The sequence below is a fragment of the Haliotis cracherodii genome, unplaced genomic scaffold (assembly GCF_022045235.1).
Source record: "Haliotis cracherodii isolate W230 unplaced genomic scaffold, xgHalCrac1.p SCAF_16, whole genome shotgun sequence".
NCBI classification, from domain to species: domain Eukaryota; kingdom Metazoa; phylum Mollusca; class Gastropoda; order Lepetellida; family Haliotidae; genus Haliotis; species Haliotis cracherodii.
In genome coordinates, this window is record NW_027266271.1 from 3660534 (window position 1) to 3685830 (window position 25297).

The following is a 25297-nucleotide window of genomic DNA, read 5'->3' on the forward strand; positions in this document are numbered from 1 at the left end:
GACAGACTTTCCAGCTTCCAAACATCCGATAGCCTGGTTTCTCTGAATTTGAGTTAGGCATGGCATTGTTGACCGAGGAGTGGTAGGTCCAAGAATCGGACACAGTTTTATACCCACTACAGTTCGTGACAGTTCGTGCATTTTCAATTTTGCAAGAAATGGGTGCATGATACACACATATTCATTGAAATGGTGCGTTTTGGCGATTCATTTTTTTATGTTGCGTTTTTACTTGGAGCTTCCAAAATGCAACCAAAAATATTGATAACACCATCAGGCTTCACTACATGCTAAAACTCGTATCAATTAATGGTTCCGTGTTTGTTACCTATTTGCTTAAAAACCACTTGCGTTTCTTTTGCGTGTGAGTATATGTTCGGTTGCCCATTACTAGGTCAATACGTACCAAGTTAAGTTACCTGGCATTTTTCGCATTCCTCAGAGATAGATTCAATTCGCCTGTCAATTTGTGTCTTAAATCAGAAGTTTTATTTGCTAGCGATTTGTCACTCCTTACACTCACTAATCCATTCTGCAAAGGTGTTAACATTATGCTGCACTGGATAAATACTGCAATTTGCCTAGTAACAAACATGTTGACCTACATGTATCACAGTAAACAATCTGGAACTTCCCCTCATGACCCCTTATTTGTGTCACCCAGTGGTAGTGCCTTATCCAGGAAGTTCTTTATTCAGTGCCTCAAAAACTTGTTAACTTGGGTACAAAGACAAAGTCTACAACGGACATTCGACCTCAGCGTGTTACTCTCGCTATATCAGAAAATCCCAACCTTCCATATGTAAAGCCCATATACCAATGGCACAAAGGTGACAATAATGTAACCATACTGACAATGCTAATGTGGTATTCATATGTGAATTTGACCAGTCATCAAAGAGGATTTGCACAAGATTTGATTCTGTACCATTACATAATGTTCATTTTTTTATCTCTTCTGGTCTAATTACTTTTGGGGATTCTCATCAATTCAACTGCACAATTATCATTAATAATAATTTGGGTAATCTATCCACTCTATCAGATGGTAATTCAGGTGGATACTATTCCCCCCTCAAGTAATTTAACCTTAAGTCATTCATCATCATTCGTCTACTTGGGTATAATCGGGTTTAATGTTCAACATCCACTTTCACATACTCAGTCAAGTCTCCCTATGCTCAAACAAGTATGGAGTGCGCAAGTCCTATTCAGAGACTACGCTTAAGTAAAGTCTTTCATAGTAACCATGTACTATTTTAATGTGTATATGTATATAATGAGAATACCCATATGCCCCAAAATAATGAATGATACATCTTTTATCTATTGTTGTGTTGATCTTGTCATTATCCTGTACTTACCCATCTTTGAGTTTGTGCACTGTATATATAGGGCTAAAGAATCGGTACTTACCCATCTTTGAGTTTGTGCACTGTATATAGGGCTAAAGAATCCTGTACTTACTAGGGCTTCCACGAGTCCAAATTTTGGGACTCGAGTACCCGAGGGGTGAAACTCAACTCGTACTCGAGTACCCGAAAGTAGGACGTCCTTTAAGAATATTGGTTCATTAGATCAAAGTTGCCATCTAATAATATTAAAACATGTTATAATTATTATTGAACTTCACTGAAATGTAAATAGAAAGCGTCCATGGAACTTGTTTAACTGTCAAAGTGTATGGAAGTGTTCAGTGTTAATGTTTGCTTGTAACTGCACTAATTTTAATCACGACCTTCAAAAACGTTACGTCAGTCACGTGTACAAATACTACAATACATACTGTACACAAACCAAGTTTTTTTCTGACGATCAGCTTTTCATTCGACACCTGCCAACAAGCACGAACAATAATTCGCAGGAAGAAAATCGATAATGTGCATCATGTGACATACACGTATACACAGCTGCTGGGCTGCAAGACTGAGGCCGCTAAATATGGAAATGTAGTACTATAAGTTCATTCATTCATGAGTTGGTCACGTTTTCAATATGTACCAAACTGTCGACCTGTCGCTTGATTTGTAAGCACTGAAATAGCACATATATACCAGCTAATCAGTTTTTAATTTGTGTAAGGGAATACACTTGGCATTTGAGTCAGAGCAAAGAAGCAATAATTGCCTTGATACATTCAATTTCTTAAAGTCGGGAAGGAAAAACAATAATTACGTCTATTTTATGTGACATTCTCAATTGTTCTAATGTACATCTACTTTCTACAAAGAATACATTATTCAAACAATATTTTTTGAAGCTTTAATCAATATATTGATGAACAATTGAAAACAGAGTGATCTCCCCTTATCGAGTACTCAAGTCCTTGATAACGGACTCGAGTCCCACTAAAACCGACCCGGCCCCTAGTACTCGAGTACTCGTTGAAGCCCTTGAGTTTTTGCACTGTATATAGGGCTAAAGAATCTGTACTTACCCATCTTTGAATTTGTGCACTGTATATAGGGCTAAAGAATCCTGTACTTACCCATCTTTGAGTTTGTGCACTGTTTCAGACACTTTCTCCCGTGCTTCATCATTCCAAATCAACTCTGGGTTTTCATGAGAGCCTAGAGGACAAAATCAAACCTACAGAATATCTTATGTATAAGTATAAATCATTACAAATGCATTTTCATTATGTTTCCTCTTTCATGTGACATATGTTTCTGACCTAATATTGATAACTTAGTTTACCCTACCTGTTGCATATGCATCACTAATGATTTCCCTATTGGACTACCGTATATCGCTATGTATAAGGCGAGTTTTTCGTACCTAAAATGAGGTGGTTAAGAAGGGGGGTCGTCTTATACACGGAGTCGAAGATCTCACATGTTTTTCCACTGGCGATGTCAACCAACGTCAGATAGACAGCCCAGCATTTGACAATAAAACTTCGCATTTCGTCCTAAATAACTGTTCCAATAACTATTTACATACATAAACATGATTTTTATCTCTTTTCCTTGAATAAAGTTTAATCATTTCTGCAAATAAAGTTGAAATGACCCTCGCCTCATTGCAGATTGTCAAACCAGCCGACACAGTAAAACAATCAACATCCGTGAGTTGAGAGCCGGAAGTACCGGTAAGCATTTGCATATTGCACATGTGACCTAACATGTGATAACCGGTGAAGCTGAAATCAATTCCCGCTGTTTTTACAGTTGTATTAACAACTGTTGGAGATGGTGTGTATAAGTAATTGTGGAATAAACACGCTGAATGTGAAGCAAACATAAGCCTATTGCATATATAAGGTTTGTGTGCGCACTTGTGATGTGATGATTCAAAGCGCACGTTAAATCTCCAATATAAGTAAGTAAGAAAGTACTTGTGATGTGCTTCATTCCAGGTCGCCTTATACACGGAGTATAGGATTTTGGGTTGATTTTGAAGGCGTGTGCAGGGGGGTCGTCTTATACGTGGGGTCACCTTATACACAGCAATATACGGTAATTAAATTGGGGCAGGGGGCTGAGGCTGGAGGCTTGGGATAGAGGTGGGGTGGCTTGAAGCTCTCACTTCTATCCAGCAACAGCTACTTTGATGCAGATATTGGGAAAGGATGTGTGTGATTACTCCTGATGTAATAGAGGTAGTAGAATACTTTAAAACAATGATAACTACTCTTTGATAATTCCTACAAATACAAAACCTCTATTACATCATTACCAGAATATACCTGAGGAATCAGTGGGTTTTGACATCCAGTAAAACCTTGGAGAGCTAGCAGTAATACTGAATTTACAAAGGAATTTTCACCCAAATTCCATGATTCCAGTCCCAATTTGATCTTCTTTCTTTTAAATCCAGTATTTTGGGATACTTAATATGTCTCCAACCAAAACTCTTAGTTGCTATGGACCAATATTAGGTGTACATAATCCTGAAATCACCTCAAAAGGCCTGTATTCGGAAAAATGTGAAAGACATATGTGTTAAACTTCCAACAAACTACCTTTATATTTGCGTCCAATTTCCCAATTTATGTGACATCATCAATCACTACCAATCAGTCAAGGTCCAACACAACATTCCAGACCACTGCATCACATGTCGTCACTTCCAGCAGCTTTGACATCATTGCTATGACTTCTGAGAGGGATATGACAGGAGGTAACACCCCACCCAAAGAAGGAAGGGGGAGCTACTGGTTGAGGGTTGCATGAGTTGGGACCACTGGCACTGTGCTAAATATTCCTTCCATGCCTCGTTGTACATTTCCTTGACAGTACATAATAAAAGTGTTTTAGGTGTGCCACTGACAGATGGAGACCTCTTGCTCAACTGAAACTGTTTCCACGAAACAAGATGTGGAAAATACTCTGATCTCATAAGGACTTAATGTACCAAACACAGGAGTGGGTATCTTCAGGTAATCATCTTCCTCTGTCAAATAATTCCTCTTTGATTTCGGGGATTTCAGATAAGAAAAGGGGTACCCAGCAAACTATGCTTGTCTCCCCATGCGGGGATTCCAGGTAAGAATACAGGTCCACAGCAACCTATAATTGTCTCCCCACGTGGGGTTTTCAGGTAAGAATACGGGTCCACAGCACAAATACACAAGGTAATCTTAATCCCTGGATGTAAAACAATGCCTAGCAGAGTAAAGAAAAACAATTTAAATGGTAAATCAACATGTCTGGTGATTTTTATCTCAAATTTCAAATTTGTACTGACCAAGTTTCTTATCAACCGTTCGTTCACCGGAATTCGTTGTAGGGTAACAGTGTAATTTTTTCTGCGTATAATATTTTTTTATTTTTCCCCCCGAAATACTGAATCGGCATTATACTTGGGTGCCTACTATACTCAAGAAAATATGATAGGTGTTTGTCTCTCCATCGCGATTTCAGGTAAGAATACAGGTCCCCAGCGACCTATGCTTATCTCCCCATGTGGGGATTTCAGGTAAGAATACGGGTCCCCAGCAACCTATGCTTGTCTCCCCATGTGGGGATTTCAGGTAAGAATACAGGTCCCCAGCAACCTATGCTTGTCTCCCCATGTGGGGAGTTCAGGTAAGAATACGGGTCCCCAGCAACCTATGCTTGTCTCCCCATGTGGGGATTTCAGGTGAGAATACGGATCCCCAGCAACCTATGCTCGTCTCCCCATGTGGGGACTTCAGGTAAGAATACAGAACCCCAGCAACCTATGCTTGTCTCCCAAAGTGGGGATTCCAGGTAAGAATACAGATCCCCAGCAACCTATGCTTGTCTCCCCATGTGGGGATTCCAGGTAAGAATACAGGTCCCCAGCAACCTATGCTTGTCTCCCTGTGTGGGGATTTCAGGTAAGAATACAGGTCCCCAGCAACCTATGCTTGTTTCACCATGTGGGGATTTCAGGTAAGAATACAGGTCCCCAGCGACCTATGCTTGTCTCCCCGTGTGGGGATTTCAGGTAAGAATACAGGTCCCCAGCAACCTATGCTTGTCTCCCCATGTGGGGATTTCAGGTGAGAATACAGGTCCCCAGCAACCTATGCTTGTCTCCCCATGTGGGGATTTCAGGTAAGAATACAGGTCCCCAGCAACCTATGCTTGTCTCCCCATGTCGGGATTTCAGGGAAGAATACAGGTCCCCAGCAACCTATGCTTGTCTCCCCATGTGGGGATTTCAGGTAAGAATACAGGTCCCCAGCAACCTATGCTTGTCTCCCCATGTGGGGATTTCAGGGAAGAATACAGGTTCCCAGCAACCTATGTTTGTCTTTCTGTGGGGTTTCAAGGTAAAAATGCAAGTCCCCAGTAACCTATGCTTGTCTCCCTACGTGTGGATTATGTCGTATCACACTGACGTGGAATTATGGTCATGATGTCAATTACTAGATTGTCTGGTCAGAATTTGAATTTTTCATATCTCTGTCACATTGTTGTAATATTTGCTGAGTGTGGTGTTAACAACAAACAAACAAATCTGACAATGTGAATTGATGAAAAGACACAGACAGAACCACAGACGATAATTCAGGTGACTATTATTTATGTTCAACCGGCTGTAAATTCTCAAATTTTTACTCACCTTCAAACATGTGCACACTAGCTTCAGGTGAATCACGCATGGCATCCATGAATATTGCAGGAAGGAACTTGTTGAGAATAATGCGGACCTTTGGACCAATGAGTTTGTCTGCTAACATCTTTGCAAACAGCTCAGCTGTTTTTTCTCGAATCTGTGGATGTGTAGCATTACAGAAGAGATCCAACAGATAGATAAGGGCTCCCTTGGACATAGCTTCTTTCACTATCTTTGTGCTTGACATTAGGGCGAATAAGCTCTCCAACGTCAATAAACGACCTGAAATTACAAGAATAAAGGACTATATTTACCAGCTTGTTTCACACATATATTTACGTATGATATCATTTTGAACATTGACAAATATCCAAAGTGAAATTAATTGTGTGAAAAAAATGTATAGAAGATATGCAAAATCTACATCATAACTGAAACTGTAAACAGCATGATACAATGATCGTGTGCACTCTCATTCAAGGACCTTTACCGCAAAGAAATTACCAAATATATACAACAATGTTGACGTATGACATCACTATCTGTGACCGACTTTTACAAAATGGCGTGTTCACTGTCAACAGTATGCAGGATTTTATGAGGGGAATTTCAATGATTCAGGGATTGTATATACATAAATGTGACATGTAAGTAATCAGAAACATTCTGCCAAGCTATGTACTGTTATTTATTGCTATAATTTTCATTGAAACAAACCGAAATAAGTCAAATATTCCGATAAATACCATTGTTGTTGTGCATGATTTTGCGTCAGTCATGGCGTCACACAGGACGGTAACTTTGACAATTTCTGTTGAAAATAGCAAATCATTGCAATGTATCTATTTTATATTCCCTAATTTTTCCTACTATTCTCTTCCCATGCTTATTCTGAAAATGTTGAGCCAATATGTTGAAAGAATAAACAAATGGATAGCTCAAAATAGGAGAAAATGCTACACTGTGTAAAATCTGTATTTTGCTTTGTTTACATTTCAAACAAGTGCAGTTTTTCGAGCACAGCGTTCCTTTTCACACCTAACACATTTTGCTTGATTTCATCCAGCCACTTTGTATTAGTGACAAAGACCATTGGTCATTTGATTCTAAAATGTATGAGGAATTTAAGGATGTGTGTATGACAGCTAAGTTTGAAATATACATGATGTTACAGGCACCTCGACTCATAACCAGTACCTGAAACGTGATTTTGTAAACACTATCCAATATGGCGGAAAGTTCACTTCAGCGTTCGTGTTTGCGTATTTTCCAAAACATTCTAAATGATTCTAGGGTTATCGGAGACGTTTTGGAATGATCATTGGTGATTTCATAAAAGACAGATACCCGTGATCACTAACATGCTATTTTTGAAATTCATTTCTCCGGGTAAATATCCTAAATTTAGATTTCAAAACATGCTGTAAATAACGCCGTGAGTGGTGATTTAGTAATGTGTAAAAAATGGCGACATTTACGATGTACCTAATGTAAGGTCATTTTTAGTGCTTTTGCTTGGCTTAAAATGCCAGTGGATGATATCACAAAACAGAAAATTTCCCACCTTATTCAAAACTATGAAGTGTATTTGTGTGGGTGATGTATTTTGAATTTTATTCGACTTCAAAGTGAGGATTGTAGAGGAGGGACTTATATGTCCCTGTGGCATCCAGGGGGTTAAATTCTTGTTAAGGTTGAGCATCACACAATAAAAATGTATTTTTTAGAGTAAAAATATCATTTATACTTATCCTGACTCATACTTATTGCTTATCTCTCTCTCCTCGAATAGGTTGTGGAAACTTCCTGTGCTGTTCCCAAAGAACAGAGAAAACAGCTCACCCAAACGCACCCTTATTCCGCGCATGCGCACCGGAACCATGTGACCAAGCCCAGTAACTCATCACTCTCTCTTATTTCCTACTTAATGGTCCGAACACATCAGTGGAAAGAGGGAAAGGCCGGGAGGGTACTCATTTGTATGAGTCAGGATAAGTATAAATGATATTTTTACTCTAAAAAATACATATTTTATCTTATCCTGACTCATACTTATTGCTTGAATCTCACAGTAGGTGGTGGGTTCCACCTGTATGTGTGATTAACGTCGATCTGTTCTATAAACCCCATAGGAACGTTGATAATCTTCTGTGTAAATTCTTTATTGGGGACCACCTTATCATATAGATATGTGGATTTATAAGGTTTCTAAGATTAAAATCTTGTTCACCTTAAATGATTAAAGTGTTAAGAGAAGAGCAATAATCTTAACACAATCATTTCTCACCCATGTGCTGAATTACATAGTAAAACAGGGGGCATGGACTCTCAGTCGTTGGTTATGGAACAGTAACCTGACGTCAACAAGTCTACATGATATTGGGTGAGTGTGATCTTCTTATGTTGTCTGGAAGGGTTCGTGAGTTGTTGTGCCACAACTAATGGTCCGAATTGGTGAATACCAGCTAAGTCTTCTGTAGCAAGGTCTCTGAGGTAGTGATTGGCGTAAACTGTATCTGATTTCCAGAAACAGCCTTCCATAATAGTTGTTATGGAGCAGATGCCGTGAAGTGCCAAAGTTGAGGCTAAGGCTCTTACTTTGTGAGGGTTGGAGGTTGAAGGGGGGTCCAATCCCACTGCTCTGTATGCTCTGAGAATAACAGCTCTCATCCAAAATGAGATATTTGCTCTGGATACCTCTGTGTGTGTATTCCTTAATAAAGGGATAAATAGTCTCTTAAAACCTTGTCTTCTAGGTTTAGACTTTTGTAGGTATAATCTTAAGGCTCTGACTGGGCATAGTGATAAATCATCTGTATCCTCTGCACCGAGGATGGAGGAAAGAGCCGGTACGTGGAATTGTCTGTCTGGTTGGCCTGGTCACTGGTTCTTTGCAATAAAGTCCCATCTTAAGCCAAGGTGCGCTGATGCGTTGTTACCACTGTCAAATGTGATACGATTGAAGTCTATTGCGTGGATTTCAGACATTCTGGCTGCCGTAGCTAATGCGAGAAGAAATAGGGTTTTCTGCGTCAGGTGTTCAAAGTCGGCCTGTTGGAGCGGTCCGTACGCATCACTGGTTAGGTGTTGCAGCACTATATTTAGGTCCCATGCTGGGGCTCTAAATCTTTTCTGTTGGTCCTCAAGTCTGAAGGATCTGAGTAGGGCTATCAGCCAGCGAACTGTAGTTAGTTTTATCCTGTTAGCCATTGTCAGTACAGAACTGATAGCGGCCAAATAAGTGCCCAGGGTCGAACCTTTAAGATTCCTTGTACTTCGTAAGTGACATAGGTAATCTGCTACTTGTGGTATAGTAGCTTTGGCTGCAGAAGCACCCTTGGATGTTGCAAACTGGTCAAAAGTTTTCCATTTATCTTCATAGAGATTCTTCGTTGATCTACGAAGTGCTAAGGAGACTGCCTTAGCTGCTCTTATGAAATATCCTCTTTTAACGAGACTGCTCTTGATATGCTCCATACGTGAAGTTCGTATAGATCTGGTCTTGGATGGACCTGATTGGAGTAAGGATGTAGAAGTAGATTTGGCCAGTTTGGAAGTTTTAATATTGGATTTCCTGCTAGTTTGACGAGATCTGGAAACCACGTTCTCGCCGGCCAGTAAGGCGCTACCAAAAGCAGTTGTAGGCTGCTCGTGTGTAGGATCTTTTGTAATATCTGTGGTATCAAGGCTGGTGGAGGAAACGCATACGCGTTTAGTCTCTCCCATGATATTGACAGAGTATCGACTGACCAAGCTAGTGGGTCTGGCACTAGTGATACAAATGTTGTTATCCGATTGTTGAATCTGGTTGCGAATAGGTCTATCAGTGGGCAGGCAACCTTTTTCTTTTATTGCCAGTTGGAATGTTTCTGGGTGTAGCTTCCATTCTGTCGTTGATGGTTTGGCTGGTCTGGATAAGGCGTCTGCTAAGACATTTGCCACTGCTGGTATATGTCTTGCCTTTATTGTTAAGTTCAGATTGTCTACTAGCTCGTAAAGTTGAAATGTCAACTTCAGGAAGGTCTCTGATTTCGTCGTGCCTTGAAGGTTTATATTGTATGCCACAGTTGAATTGTCTGTTCTGATCATCAGACGTTGGTTTCTTAACTGTGGGGCCCAGTGAAATATTGCATGGATTACTGCCTCGTATTCCAGATAATTGATGTGGTAGAGCTTTTCTGCTTCTAAAGATAGTCCTGCTGTTACTTCTCCGTTGAAGTGAGCTCCCCAGCCTTGAAGTGAGGCGTCCACGAATAGGTGGTTGTTGTAATCCGGCTTGTTTAAACAAGTTCCTGCGCAAATGTTCGATTTCACTGTCCACCATAAGAGGTGTTTCCTCAATGTTTGTGGTAGTTGCAGTTTTAAATCCTGGTACTCTAGGTATGGATTAAGAAATCTCTGAACAGGGCATAAGTGTAGTCTGCCTAAGACCGTCAACGCTTGGGCTGACGTGAGTAAGCGTAGTATCACTTGCCATTCGTTGACTGAGATTTTCTTGTAAATTGTTGTTGGCAAACAAGTCTTGATTGTTATCCACCAATCTTCTGGTACCATTATTGGATTCTGATTGATTAGATATCTGATCCCCAGAAATTTGAGATGCTGAGATGGTTGTAGATAGGACTTCTGAAATTTTATTAACCAACCCAGTTGTGTTAATAATTTCAGGGTGAAATTTAGTTGTAGTCTGAGTAGCTCTGTTGATTGATGGGCTTGTATCCCGTCGTCTAGATAAAAAGCACAACGAATTCCATTGTTGTGAAGAAATGTCAAAATTGGTTTGGTCACTCGTGTAAATAGCCACGGGGCCGTGGAAATTCCAAAGAGCAGGACTGCCCACTGGTAAAGTTGTCCTTCAAAGAGGAAATGTAAATATTTCCTGAAAGTCTGTTTTATGGGAATGTGTAGGTAAGCATCCTGTAGATCGATGCTTCCGAGATAGTCGTGCTGTCTTATCATTTGTGGTAAATGAATCATTCTGAATGGGAGGTATTTCTTGTTTAATTTTTTCATGTTGTAAATCAAACGAAACTTTTCGTTTTAATTCTTTTTGGGAACCAAAAAGATCGGTGAATAAAAAACCTGGCGTTAGTAATTCAGGTTGATTTATATCGACTGCGCCCTTGTTGAGAAGTGAGTTGATTGCTTTGGTTAACTTCGGCAACAATTCTTTCCGATAACATATTTCCGGTGGTTTGCGAGTTAATGGGGGTTTCTTGAGTTAAGTCGGGGCATAGCCCCTTCTTAGAATGTTGGAAACAAATTCATCTGCTAGAATGTCCCAATTCATCCAAAATCTTCCCCCTCAAGGGGGGGGGGGGAGTTCCCAGTCGTTCAACAGCCCATCTTCACCGGTAATTGCGGGATCCCCTCATCCGCGGCCGCAGTCGTTACCGGCATCACGTGACATGTCATATGACTTGCTAAAAGCAGATGATTTCCCGCCTCTGTAGTTGTACGAGCGTTTCTCTTTAGCTTTTTGAATGCCCGTGAAACGGCTTTTGAATTGGGTTTTCTGCATGGATTGATGATACATAGAATACATACTCTGAACTGACTTGATAAGCATATGATCTTTGGAGTCTTGAAGCACTTCTTTGTTGATTTTACGTATGTTACCATTAAAAATGGTTGGGGCCTCCCAGGGTTGTCATAATAATTCTTTGGTATAGATACCTGACCAATTAGAATTATTTATAAGACCTTGTTGCCGTAGTAGTGTTAAACCTGCCGACACTGAACTCATATGATCAGAAATAATTTCTTGATTTTTCTTTTGATTGACGAGAGCTGAAAGTAGCATTCTTTCAGGGTCGTTCTGAGGCTCTTTTAATACATAGATCATAGCTTCATTCATATCGCGTGACATTACTTTTGGAGTCTGACATGAGTGAGTAATCCTCATCAATCTCCGGTGAGCGAAGAAATTGCGACATGGCGTGCATGGGGAATTTCTTAGAATTAGATTTTGTGGCTTTCGTAAAAGAAACATTAAGATTCTCTGCAATGTTGGAGATTGGTTTTATCGGAGGGATGGTTAGTGTGTCTATATCGTCCCCTTTGATACAGTATGTATCAGTGGGAGAAGAATTTCTTGACAGTGATGATATCAGTAGTCTATCTGTAATCCACGCCATTAATTCATGATCCTCATAAATTGAAGGGTAATTTTCCCCCGATGTGTCCTTATTTTGAGGGGGCTCGAACACATCCTCCTCTCGCAGAAGATAGGAGGCGTTGGGATTCAGAGCCGTAAATGAAGGCATCTTTGAGCTATTGTGTGAAGAGGTAGTTGTTGTGTGATATTTGCTATCACATCTGTATTAATAGCAGGCGTTGGTAAAGTACCTTGTGTAAAAAAGGTAGGCTGCATGAAGGTAGTTGGCAGTGTAAACGTTGAAGGCTGCACGAAGGCGGAAGCCTGCGTGAACGCTGGCGTCTGTGTAAACTCTTGTTGATTAATAGGCTAGGGGATTGCATAAATGTTGTGTTGGGCTGCGCGAAGGCCGGTATCTGCGTGAAGGTCTGAGGCTGATTGAGGTTCGTATCGGTTGTATTTGTAGCCTGATTGGATGACACTGCAGGCTGCGTGAACCTCTGGGGTTGTGCGGATGTAATTGTCTGTGCGCAGGCTTTCTTCTGGCTAGAAGAAACAGCTGGTTTCCTTGAAACCCCCTTCGTGATTAATGATGAAGTCCATGGTTTTGTAGAGGTAATAACCTCTGCAAAAACATGTTCTTTCCTAGGGGAAGACGGCTTCAATGTAGATGATGCAGCACTCTTTTCCTTAGCTAGTTGTTGTAGATTAATAGCCTGACTGAAGATTTCAGTAGGTTTATTCTCAGACCCTCTAGACTTCTTACTAGTAGACGAGAAGTAAGATGGGGGGTGACTGCATCATCTTCAGCGGGAGTAATTTGAATAATATCATATTCAAATTCTCTCCCTTCCTCTGACAAAGGGCAGGGCGTAGATTCTCGCCTCTTCTTACTTTTAGCCGTCCCCGTGGATGATAACGAGCGTGATGACTAACGTCGTTTCCGATCCATCTTTTCCTCTGCACTGCAAAAAAGATAATTACTAAATTCTTCCTTCCCCAGTGGGGGCGCAGAATTTACATCTATCCTCTGCAGTGCAATTCTGTACAGTACCGTAATTTGCATAGGTTAAATGTTTTCATAACTCTGATCGGGGCTGCAAATAAGTCCAAATTACGAAAAAATCTAAATCTAAAATAAAATAATCGTGAGATATGATGTATAGAATACTACAGAAGATAATCCAAGCAAAAGATTAATTTTGTATGTAAAGCTTGGATTATGATGCACAGAAAATTTTTCCAGCTGCCAAGATGGCGAGAAAAAGAGAGAGTGATGAGTTACTGGGCTTGGTCACATGGTTCAGGTGCGCATGCTCGGAATAAGGGTGCATTTAGGTGAGCTGTTTTCTCTGTTCTTTGGGAACAGCACAGGAAGTTTCCACTACCTATTCGGAAGAGAGAGAGATAAGCAATAAGTATGAGTCAGGATAACATAAAATAATTCAAATTTGTCCCCTTCAATGGCAACTGATCTAATAGTAGTGAGGAAAAATCTATCCTTCTCAGGAAATGCAACTGTGCAACTAGATGCAGATACTTGCGGAAGTGCGAGGGACAAATTTGAGAGCAAGTAACAGAAGTGACCTTCTAGATTAGACATTTTATGATGTTATATTACTTTCTGACATCAGTTTCTGCCCATTAATGTTGTATTTAAGATGTTACTTCCCATACTAAAGTTAAAGTCACTTCTGATTTCACTTCCGGTTTTGATGACAAATTTTATGATATCATTTCCAGTTATGACATTCTTTCCGACAACGCTTCCAGTTCAGATGTCTTCTAAGACGACACTTCCAATACTGACTCGGCTTTCATTCGTCACTTCTGGTTTCATTTGTATGACATCACTCCCAGTTCTGATGTCACTTCTTATGTCACTTCCGCTTCTGATGTCATGCATTGATGTCACTTCAGGTTATATTTACAACTTTTTGGCTACTGTAACTCTTGAAATTAATGCAAGCGTGAATGAAATGCGAAAAATGCTAGTGGTCTTTGCTCATATTAATTAACTTTGCATTTGTGTCTCCAAATGGCTATCAACAATAAGACAGCCTCACTGCACACTTAGGATAGCTTACTTACTTACTTACTTTGGAGATTTAACGTGCGCTTTCCGACTGATGCGTATTTCGCACACGGGCCCGGCCAGGCCATTTAATGTGTTTCCGAAAGGGGCGAAAGTGGTCTGTGCAACCCAAGAGGGGGCTTAAGGGGTTGCTTATATAGAATTTGGGAATTTTGAGATATGGAATAGATGCCGATGAGGTAGGGGAAGAGAACTAAGGGAGCTGGGTATGGTGGATGTTTGTTTGTTTATGTGATTTTGATTTGGTAGGTTATTGTGTTTTTAGATGCGTTTTATTAGTTCCGTTTTGATTAAGAATACGCCTAAGGCCTTGAAGTTTTCTAGTTTATTTTGTGGGTTTAGTATTGCTTCTAGAGTGAGAGCCTTGTTTAGATGGAGGATGGTTTGTAATGCGTTTCGATGTCTTAGGTAGTGTGTGCAGTGGATGAGTGCGTCTTCTGTGGTTTCTAGTTGTTTGCAGTGTAGGCAGTTACCTGTAGTGTGTTTTTTTAATTTTTTTAGGTGGTTATTTAGGTTGGTGTGTCCTGTTTGGAGTTTAGTGATTACTCAGTCGATGTTTTTGGATGGATGGAGAATTTTTGGTTTGGTTAGTGGTTTGCTGAGCACTTTTTTGATTTGGCTATTTGAGTTTAGATATAGGTTATGCCATTTTTTGTGTGATTTTTTGCTTGTTTACACTTTTAATTTTTGATTTTGAGATGGGTAAGTTTAAGCTTATTTCTGGGATTTTGAGGGATAGTTTAGCTGCTTTATCGGCGTTTTCATTACCGTATATTCCTCTGTGGGCGGGTATCCACAAGAAGGTTATTTGTTTGCCTGCCTTAGTTAGGTCGTTGGAGCTTTTAAGTATTTGATTTATTAACTTAGGTCGGTTTTTGGTATTTTTGTTTTGGAGGGCTTGCAGTCCACTTAGGGAGTTGGTAAGTATTAGGATTTTTTTGTGGTTTTTGGATTCTTGATTATGAAGGGCTGAGGCCATGCCCATTAGTTCTGCCGTGAATATTGATTGGTTGTTTGGGAGTCGGAAGGATTGTGTGGTTTTAGTTGGTTGTGTGGTATGGACTCCGAAACCGGTGTGTTTGGAGGTCGGATCTGAGGATCCGTCCGTGGAAATGTGACACCAATTTGGCCAATTTTCGTGTATGTATGCTAGTGTGGTAGTTTTAGCTATGTTTGGGTCGGTTTGTTTATTTATTTGGCTAGCTAGTGTTGTGTCTATTTTGGGTATTTTAAGTTTAAGGGTGAAGATATTTGATAGTTTGCAGTTTTGTTTAAGATTTTTAATTTGGTGTTCATTTAGGTAGTTTGTTATTCTTTGGGATATTGGGGTAAGTAAGGGGTGTTTACGAGCTAGAGCTTGGTTTTGGGGGCTGATGTTTTGGTTTATTAAGTTTTGGATGAGAGGGTTTGATTGGGTTGCGGCCCAGAAATTTATGCTTAGCTGTTCCCTGCGTAGACTTAGTGGCATTTCTCCTGTTAAGGCCTGAAGTGAGGTGTAGGAGGTGCCATGTTGGGTGCGTGTAATTAGTTTGAGAGCCTGATATTGTATTGAGTCAAGTTTTTTAGATAGAGAGTTGTTTAGGGTGTTGTATATGGTGCAGCCGTAGTCTAGTTTTGATCTAATTAGTTATATGTAGAGAGAGAGGAGGGTATCTTTGGAGGCTCCCCAGTTAGAACCAGTTAGGCATCTTAGGGTTTTTAGGTCTTTACTGCATTTAGTTGTTAGGTTTTGGATGTGAGCATCCCAGGTGAAATGTTCATCGAAAATAAGTCCTAAGAATTTGGTTTGTTTTTGAAATTTGATTGTTTAGCTGGAGGATTGGGGAGGCGGGTTTCATGTTTTTATGTTTGAATACTATTCCTGTGTTTTTTTCTGAGTTAATGGAGAAGCCCCATTTGTCAGCCTATTTGTATTTTATTAAGAGATTTTTGGAGTAAATTTTGGGCCATTTTCATGCTTTTAGTGCGGATCCAGATGGCTCCATCATCCGCGAATTTTGATGTGTTTACTTTAGGGGATAGGCCCTCGAATAGATCGTTTATCATTATATTGAAGAGGGTGGGGCTGAGGATACTGCCCTGTGGAGTGCGATTTTCTAGGAGCATTGGTCCGATAGAGTTTGGTCTGTACCCACGGTTATTTTACGATTGTTTAGGAAGTCCTGGATGTAGTTTATTATCTGACCTGAGTCCTATTTTTTTAATGTTTTTGTATTAGCCCATCGTGCCATACCATGTCGAAAGCTTTAGAGAAGTCTAAGAAGATGCCTGTGGTATATTGTTTTTTTAGTTGTCCTGTCTTAATATCTTGTTCTAGTCGGGCGAGGTTATCTAGGGTTGAGCGGCCAGGAGTGAAACCGCTTTGATCTGGGTTTATGATGTTATTTTGGGTTAAGTAATGTTGTAATCTATTTTTAGCCATTGATTCCATTACTTTACATAAGTTTGAAGTTAGGGATATTGGTCTATATGAGTTAGCTTGATTAGCTGGTTTATTAGGTTTAGGGATTGGTATTACTAGGGCCTGTTTCCAGGGAGTAGGAACCTGTCCGTTTAGGTAGATGAGATTGTATAGTTTGAGTAGTGCCTGGAGTAGTTTTAGGGGGAGTTTTTTAATTATTTGGTAAGAAGTTAGGTCTAATCCTGGGGCTGTGCCCTTTTTCCTGTTTTGGATTACGTAGAGGAGCTCCTCCATTGTGTAGGGTTGATTTATTTCTAGATTGTTATTGTTTTGGTTCTTTTGTGGGTTTGTTTTCTGTTTTAAGTTTATCTTGGAATTTTTGACTGAAGTTGGTTTTACTGCTAATGGCCGAAAAGTGGTTGGCGAGATGGCTTTTTGGGCGGGGTTGGTTGAGTTGTCAACGTTAGGGGTGGCGTGGTTTTTGCCCCAGACCATTCTGTCATCTGTACGGTTAATCATACCTTCGCAGAATTTTTTCCAGTCTCTACTTTTGCCAATTTGGACTAGTTTTTGAACCTGGTGGTTTAGTTTGTGGGCTATGTTTAAATATTTTTAGTCGCGTTTTGCTTTATTGAAGGCTGATTAATGTTTTCGTCTAGTCTGTTCTATTTCCTCATTCCACCATGGTACCGTCGGTTTGCCTGTCTTAGATGTTTTGAAGGGGATGGAGGTTTTGGCTGCGTCGTTTATTATATAGTCTGTTAGGTTTTTACAATAGGTTTCTGGATCATTATTTTCTATTTCGTTTAAGTTAACTTCGTTGCAAATATCTTGGAATTGGTCCCAGTTAGCTTTATTGTAATGGAATTTTGGTTCTTGGTTATCTGTTTGGATTGGTACGTTTGTATTTCCTATGGTTATGTTTATGGGGAAGTGGTCACAACCTAGCGGGAAATCGTGCACTTCCCATTGAGTACTTTGGGCTAGATCTGCGGTGCATATGGTTAGGTCGATAGCCGACGTTTTTTGGTTTATCTTATCGTACCTCGTTGGTTGGTTGCTATTAAGGAGTACTAGGTCGTTTGTTTCTATCCATTCGGAGATTAATTTGCCATGATTATCTATTTTATCATCTATGCTCCATGTAGGATGGTGAGCGTTAAAGTCTCCTAGGAATATAGTAGATTTATCGCTTATTTGGAGTAGTTTGTTTAGATCCTCAGGTTGTTCTTTTTGTTCCGCCCAGTGGTATATATTTATGATGTTTATGTTTCGGTTATTTAATGTGATTTTAATTCTGTTGGCTTGTAGGTTTGGCGTGTCTATTTTTATTTCTTCGTAATTTATATCTTCTCTGATAAATATGATTAGTCCTCCTGCGGCTCTTCTTGTTTTCGGTTTAGCTCTGTCAGTTCTAACTGAGTTGTAGTTAGGAGGTGTGAATTTGGATTTTTTTGAGAATTTGGTTTCCTGTATACAAGCAATGTGAGGGCCTTTATTTAGTTTAAATTTAGTTTTTAGTTCATGGCCGTGGGAGGTGAGTCCGTTGGCGTTCCACTGAAAAATATTTAGTCCTTCCATTATTGGGTTTGGGTGATTGGTGATTTATTTTTTTTAGGATAGCAGAAATACCAATTTAAATATAAACACAAACACAGTTTATTTAACAGCAGCTGTAACAAGTATATAACAATGTCATTTAAAGAATAGGAATCACACAATGGGCATCCGGCGAGTTATCACTGCTGGGCTCAAGAGTTTTACCCACTCGTGTCAAGCTTGTTGACACCTACGCATACCAATCAGTAAACTATTGTTGGATCAATGATTTTATTACCTTTGAACTACCCTAATGCCAGTGAACAGAGTAAACATATAAACTGTTTGTTGTTTTTAAGAAAACACTGTTTATTGTTTTTACGGATGTGCTCTACTCAGTGCTAATAAGCGATGCTATTTGCTGTTTGACAGGATTCAGGTAAGGTTGGATTAAGAAAGGATATGTATCATTCCACTGGAGATGGGGTGGGGGGAGTCGCATTTATATAGGGAGTTGCATTTTTGGCTAGGGGTCAGCAGTCGTATTAATTTGGAGACACATTAATTTCCAGATTTACAGTATTGTCTAACGTTTTACTATAAGGTCATTTCCCTCTGCCCTATTATTTTGGATTGTGATACTTAAAGATTATTTGATGTTATTTGGGTTCTGACGTCTCCTATCACGTCACTTCCGGGAGAGGTACATTGATACGTCCTAGAATATCATCAGACAAAAGTACTGTCGGAAATGCTAGAAAACTGCTTTTTGCCTGTTAAAAAAGGATATAATTTTTCAGAGACTGTTCTTAATGAAATATCGAGTAACTACTGAACGACCTACCTGTGGTTTGAAGTATTTCATTAACAAGGAGTCCTTTCAACAAGTTTACAGGAGACAACTTAAACGAAAACAGTAAGTTTACATTTATTTTAAGTCCAATGATGGCTGTCTGAAACGGACTATAGAAATATGCGCATGTGACTCTGTTATAATGATAATGATATGTAGACTTCATTAAACATCTAATCCACACACAAAATCATTTTGAGAAAATTCAAGATGTGCATCTTCTAAAATGACAAAATGATGCTGCGTTTGTTTTGTTAACATTGGTCCCATGATGCATGTTACATTACACCTGCATAGCAATAACCATGGTACACGATATGCAGTCTGTACTGGGAAATGTATACAAGTTCTTTACACTTTAGAGAGATAGAGGGAAACCATTTATTAATTTAGATCAGGTGAATTACCGAATTGCCCAAGCTATTGGGTTTTCAATTCATACCATCAAGTCTACGGTATGATAAATAAAACAAAACAGGTATTGGGGTGGTCTCAAAAACAAAACTGGTACGTAAAAGGATATTAGACAGCTTTGATACAGGGTGATTAGGCGTATAGTGTACAAGCTTTATGAGCAGAAGGTAACTCTGATTAAAGATACAATTAATGTTAACTGCTTGAACAATTGATCTCCAAGAGATGGGACCTTGATACACTGTGTGTGGCGATGACCGCGCACTTTTCAGGGGAAAATATTATATCCTGTCTATGAGGTCACATTATCTCCGAACCAATCATAACTATCACAGTCAAGGCATCCAGATCATTTACCTTGAATCATTCCACTGACTACATGTGGCTATCAGCAGATGGACACAAAACACCCATAGACCACCAGGTAAAGGTAATCGTGTCATTGTTTTGCACACTGCAACCCACAATATTGGGCTTAGTGATGGATGTGTGATAGTTTTCAAGGCGAAAAAGAAAACTGTTGATTCTCATAAGGAAATTGTAGGAGGTGATGTGGACTGGTTGGAACTTCTGCTATTACTCATTTTAAAGGGGCACTGATCTAAAGCAATTCCCCGGGACTGGTTGTTGCCTTTGTTATTGTTTTTTCCCTGTGAGTACCCGGATGATACGCAACGCAACTGAGCGTGACAAGAGACTACCATCTGCAAGGACAGCAAATAAAACTTGGAGGCAATATTTGTTTTATGCATTTTGGATCACTGATTGGTTAAAAGTGATCTATAAAGATTTCGAAGAAGGGTCGCTTGTTAATTAATTTCTTCAGCCTTAAATACAAACAGACAAAAAGAACCGCGGAGCTCATCAGATGTCGTCATTTGGAAATACCCAAGATGGTTATAGTTTAATCATAAAAAAAGCATCCATGCAGTGAAAGCATTTTTGGATTTCGGATTGCGTCGATAATGCGATTACTACTCCTTTATTGTCATCCACATTTTCTGGTATAACCCTACACTTGTGTATTTGTCGTCATTCACCTGATGCTCAGTTAATGAATTTATTACAGGTATAATTAGTGGTAGCACCACTCAGATTACCTGACAAAGGTTCCCATTTGGCATTTATTGTGTCTAAGGTAATTATTCAATCTAAATACAGGTTTGAAGTGAGGTGAAATGTGTGTTATGTAATATGCACGTGGCAGCCAAGCAAGAGATGAATGATCAGTTCATTTACTTTTTTGTGAATCAACGGATCATTCCTTGTCATCAAAGGATTAACAGAAAATACATTGATTGATTAATCACTGTTATCTTGCACAGGGATATGTCAAAAGTGTGTGTTTACATGTCAAGGTTTACTAAAACAAAGGGAATACACTCATATCCTTGCGTGAAGTGCCGATGTAAAAACAACATACTTTGTTCAAAGGGTTAACCAATAATACGTTGATTGATTGCTCATTGTTATCTAACTCAATTGATTTTTTTAGGAACCGTGGACGTTATGAAAATAGTTGTCACGTGGGCTTTCTTAGCCGACCTTTGAGACTTGACACCTATGTCCAGATCATAGAAATCTTCATCAATACTCGGCTTTTGTGCGAAGGGGGCATTGTGTGTTACTAGCAGGCATACCAAGTCTGACATTATGCGCCGATGAAGCGTTCAATGAAGCTTCAATTTTCTTGATGACGTCATCAATATATTTCGGACAGGGGAGGGCATGGAATTCTTCAGTCTTGCTGACAGGTTCTTCATACCCAGCACGTTCTAACAAGGGTCTGACAGGCGTTTTGTCCCTGTTATCTGGTTTTAAGGACGGCATTAGATTATCAAGTTCTGCAATGATATCTTTAATGGAATAATTATTTGGTTCATAATTATCCTCCGTAGTAGAGTCCCCATTGCATGAAGAACCATGTGTGTTAGCGATAGATCCACACACTTTGCTCAGGCTGTGCTGCGGGTGGGTCATATGGCTGAGGGTAGTGTAGTCCCAGTTGTCTGATCTATGGCTAGCAGTACGGGAATCACATGTTCTGTAACTGTATGATTGTGACGTAACATCTCCCTCGCTTTGTCCGCCCGTATAACTGGACTGTGTGACAGTATGGGATGGCACACGATTAGAAATTCTATCCTGATTTGCACAAGCTTTGTCAGTTCCTCTATCATAGTGGCTAGAAGGTGACTTGTGTGTATTTCTGTGTATACTGCGATTTGATGCCTGTGCTTCACGATCTACCCTATGGTGTACGTGGTAGGGAGGGAATCTATGAGATTCTCGATCTCTTTTTATGACTCTCCTACTGTCCTCATAATAATCTGATTCAGCGTGACTTTGTGCATGTCTGCTGTATGAGGATGCTCTGTCATATTCAGCCTTAGATCTCTTTTGAATCTTGTGATCAATCCCTGTTTGGTCATGCCGGGGTTGTGTGACGGTTTCTTTTAGATATGAGATTTCCTGAGACATTGATTGCATACGTTTGTCAGTCATTATTTTCTCCGTGAACTCATTTAAGTTAAAGGGGGAGCGTGGCATAGAGTGGAGATCAGTTGGTTCTTCCAAGCCTACACTAGACAAAATATCATCCATTCCAAACAATCCAAAACTTCGAAATACCACCATTCAAAATGGAAATATGACCATTCCAAAATTTGTCAAGGTCATATTTCCAAGCTTGGATTTGTTTGGATATGTTTGGATACAACATGTCATAATCATATCTGTTAAACGTTGTACAACTTTTGACCTTATGTGAGATTAGTAATGGCATGTAAGTAAATAATTAAGAGTATTTTGGCACTATTTACCACGAAAAGACCAAACCATGAGCAAATTTAACTAAAAGAATTTCTGTCATTTAAAGTGACTACTCTTCATATTTAATTTCTTATCTTCCTTGTCTATAATCATATGACATTGACTATGAACTTTGAACAATTAAACAAATATTTTGTTTTCCCACACCGACTTACGGTTGTCGTAGAACAAAGACCGTTTCGAGAATAGAGGGCCTCATTATAATAATTTGAACTAATATACATATGTACATAATAGTACTAGGTATAAATGAATTTTGATAAGTGTTCGTACAAGAATATGAACATCGAATTATCTCGGAATTATGCGCAACACATAGGGATGGAAATTTTATAATTGGTCTTGAACTATCTGACGGTAATTCAAAACAGGGAACAAGATTTCGTCAAATGAATCATTGAGCCAGGAATGCAACGATTTAAATGCTGACAAAATGAATAAACATATCTGGAACAGAGTAGACTGTTCATGCGGACAAATATATGCCACGTCTATTGCCAATGAAGTTTATCACCCCATGTTATAGCATTTGTTTCATATAAAAGATAGAAGCCAAATAAATGGGACAATTAGTTGTTATGAATTAGCTTTACCTCTGTGACATATTACGCAACTAAACGTGAATATGTTTATCAAATAATCAATTACAGTAATTAACCTAAATCAATTACAGTAATTAACCTAGTGTCCTTATTTATACACAATTTAATTACGTATTGGGGTACAATATATAATACACATATACACGGAATGATTTCTTATTTTGTCAATTTAATCATAACCCAAATCATACAAATCGAACATGTAAAAATAAAAGTAGTGACTAACTTTATGATCAAGGGTATAAATACTCAATTGTATCTATTAATCCTAATAGTATAACAATAAATCCTGTGTATTTACTGAGCATATTTAGATAAATGAGGATCTACGACCACAGTCATATAACCAATCAAGGAAAGTATATTAGACTGAATTAAAAATGTGCTATCACTAAAACAAAATTTTCCGTTATCCACATAAGCCTAAACCTGGGAGAAATAAAGTTCTGTTCTGTTCTGAAGACGCCGTCATGATTAGTTGGCGCCAATCAACGTGAATATACAAACTGTGATGCTACTTGACCAGTTGATGACACCTGTCAAACTCAAAGTGCCCCTGGTCCTCCACCCACCATGTGTAATACTTCAGCGCCCTTGATTGTTTTATTTGCAGTTATATCACTGTTAGGCTGAGTGATGAGAGAGTACATTTTGTTGTTTTTGTTAAGGATCGTTTCCATTTTCAACGTGGTAACCTTATAAGTGACTAAATTTTTTATCATGATGAAATGAAACATATTAAAATAATCAGAGGGACTGACGATCGCATTTTTCGCATAAATGTCATGCTTGCATTAATTTCATGATTTACTGAAGATAGACTTGAACATTTCTGAGCAACGATCATGTTTGGGTAAGGGAAGTAATCTTGTCTCCGCTTGCAATTGGATTCAATCGTGCGAGCAGTTCCGAGATCGCAGCTTGACTGTTCGGTAGGGCCGAAAGGCGGCATCCATTTTGCTTACGCTCCGCTGATCACGGGGCGTCATTTGTCTGTATTCTGCTTATGAGCCGGGATGCGCATGAAACACGGGTGTCAAAACAAATATATTTACCAATTATATGAACGGTCAATTAGCCAGTTCAAGAGACAATACCCTGGTTCTACCACCTTTAGGTGTAATTACGTCGCATGCCCCTGGTTCACGGTTCGGGAACATAAAACCATGATGTTTATTTACTTGGAGCCTCAGACAGTGCCGACTTCCTGTGTACATGTACGTACATGGCAATAAATGGTTTGACATTTGTTTGACGGAATCAGTCAATAATTATTGACACAGTGATGTAATTAAAATTTGTCACTATTCACAACTCCTATTTTGATTTTTCTATTGTTCAGCTGTATTTTCGATCAGTTTTATATGTATAAAAAATCTTCTCTAGTATTTATAAACCAAACCTAAAAACATTTTATAAGAACAATTGTGTTTTTAAAACATAAGTTTTCTATTAAAACAACCATGCAAGTAAGATTTCAGCTTTTTTTGGTATTTTTGTTTTGGATGGCTTGCAGTCCACTTAGGGAGTCGGTAAGTATTAGGATTTTATTGTGGTTTTTGGATTCTTGACTATGGAGGGCTGAGGCCATGCCCATTAGTTCTGCCGTGAATATTGATTGGTTGTTTGGGAGTCGGAAGGATTGTGTGGTTTTAGTTGGTTGTGTGGTATGGACTCCGAAACCGGTGTGTTTGGAGGTCGGATCTGAAGATCCGTCAGGGTAAATGTGACACCAATTTGGCCAATTTTCGTGTATGTATGCTAGTGTGGTGGTTTTAGTTATGTTTGGGTTGGTTTGTTTATTTATTTGGCTAGCTAATGTTGTGTCTATTTTGGGTATTTTAAGTTTAGGGGTGAAGATATTTGATTGTGTGCAGCTTTGTTTAAGATTTTTAATTTGGTGTTCATTTAGGTAGTTTGTTATTCTTTGGGATATTGGGGTAAGTAAGGGGTGTTTACGAGCTAGAGCTTGGTTTTGGGGGCTGATGTTTTGGTTTATTAAGTTTTGGATGAGAGGGTTTGATTGGGATGCGGCCCAGAAATTTAAGCTTAGCTGTTCCCTGCGTAGACTTAGTGGCATTTCTCCTGTTAAAGGGGCACTGATCTAACGCCATTCCCCGGACTGGTTGTTGCCTTTGTTATTGTTTTTTCCCCCGTGAGTACCCGGATGATACGCAACGCAACTGAGCGTGACCAGAGACTGGGCTACCGTCTGCAAGGACAGCTAAATAAACTTGGAGGCTGGAGGCAATATTTATTTTACGCATTTTTGCATAAACACTGATTGGTTAACTGTGATCTATAAAGATTCGACATAGGGCGCATATTAAATAATTTCTTCAGCCTAAACAAACAGACAAAAAGAACGGCGGAGCTCATCGGAAGTCGTCATTTGGAAATACCCCAGATGGTTATAGTTTAATACTAAAAAAAG

General features: G+C 39.3%; 1 protein-coding gene and 1 pseudogene across 2 annotated transcripts in view; both read right to left on the reverse strand.

Moving 5' to 3' along the window:
* Window positions 1–25297, reverse strand: part of LOC139463733 (dnaJ homolog subfamily C member 13-like) — a 510967-nt gene that overhangs the window by 73552 nt on the left and 412118 nt on the right. For both annotated transcript variants that reach the window (XM_071244983.1, XM_071244982.1), the window contains 2 exons: window positions 6037–6312; window positions 2489–2570 (listed from right to left, as the gene is read on the reverse strand). In XM_071244983.1, coding sequence (XP_071101084.1) covers window positions 2489–2570; window positions 6037–6312 — 358 coding nt within the window. The remainder of the gene's footprint in view (window positions 1–2488; window positions 2571–6036; window positions 6313–25297) is intronic.
* On the reverse strand, window positions 8359–9756 carry LOC139464098 (uncharacterized; annotated as a pseudogene).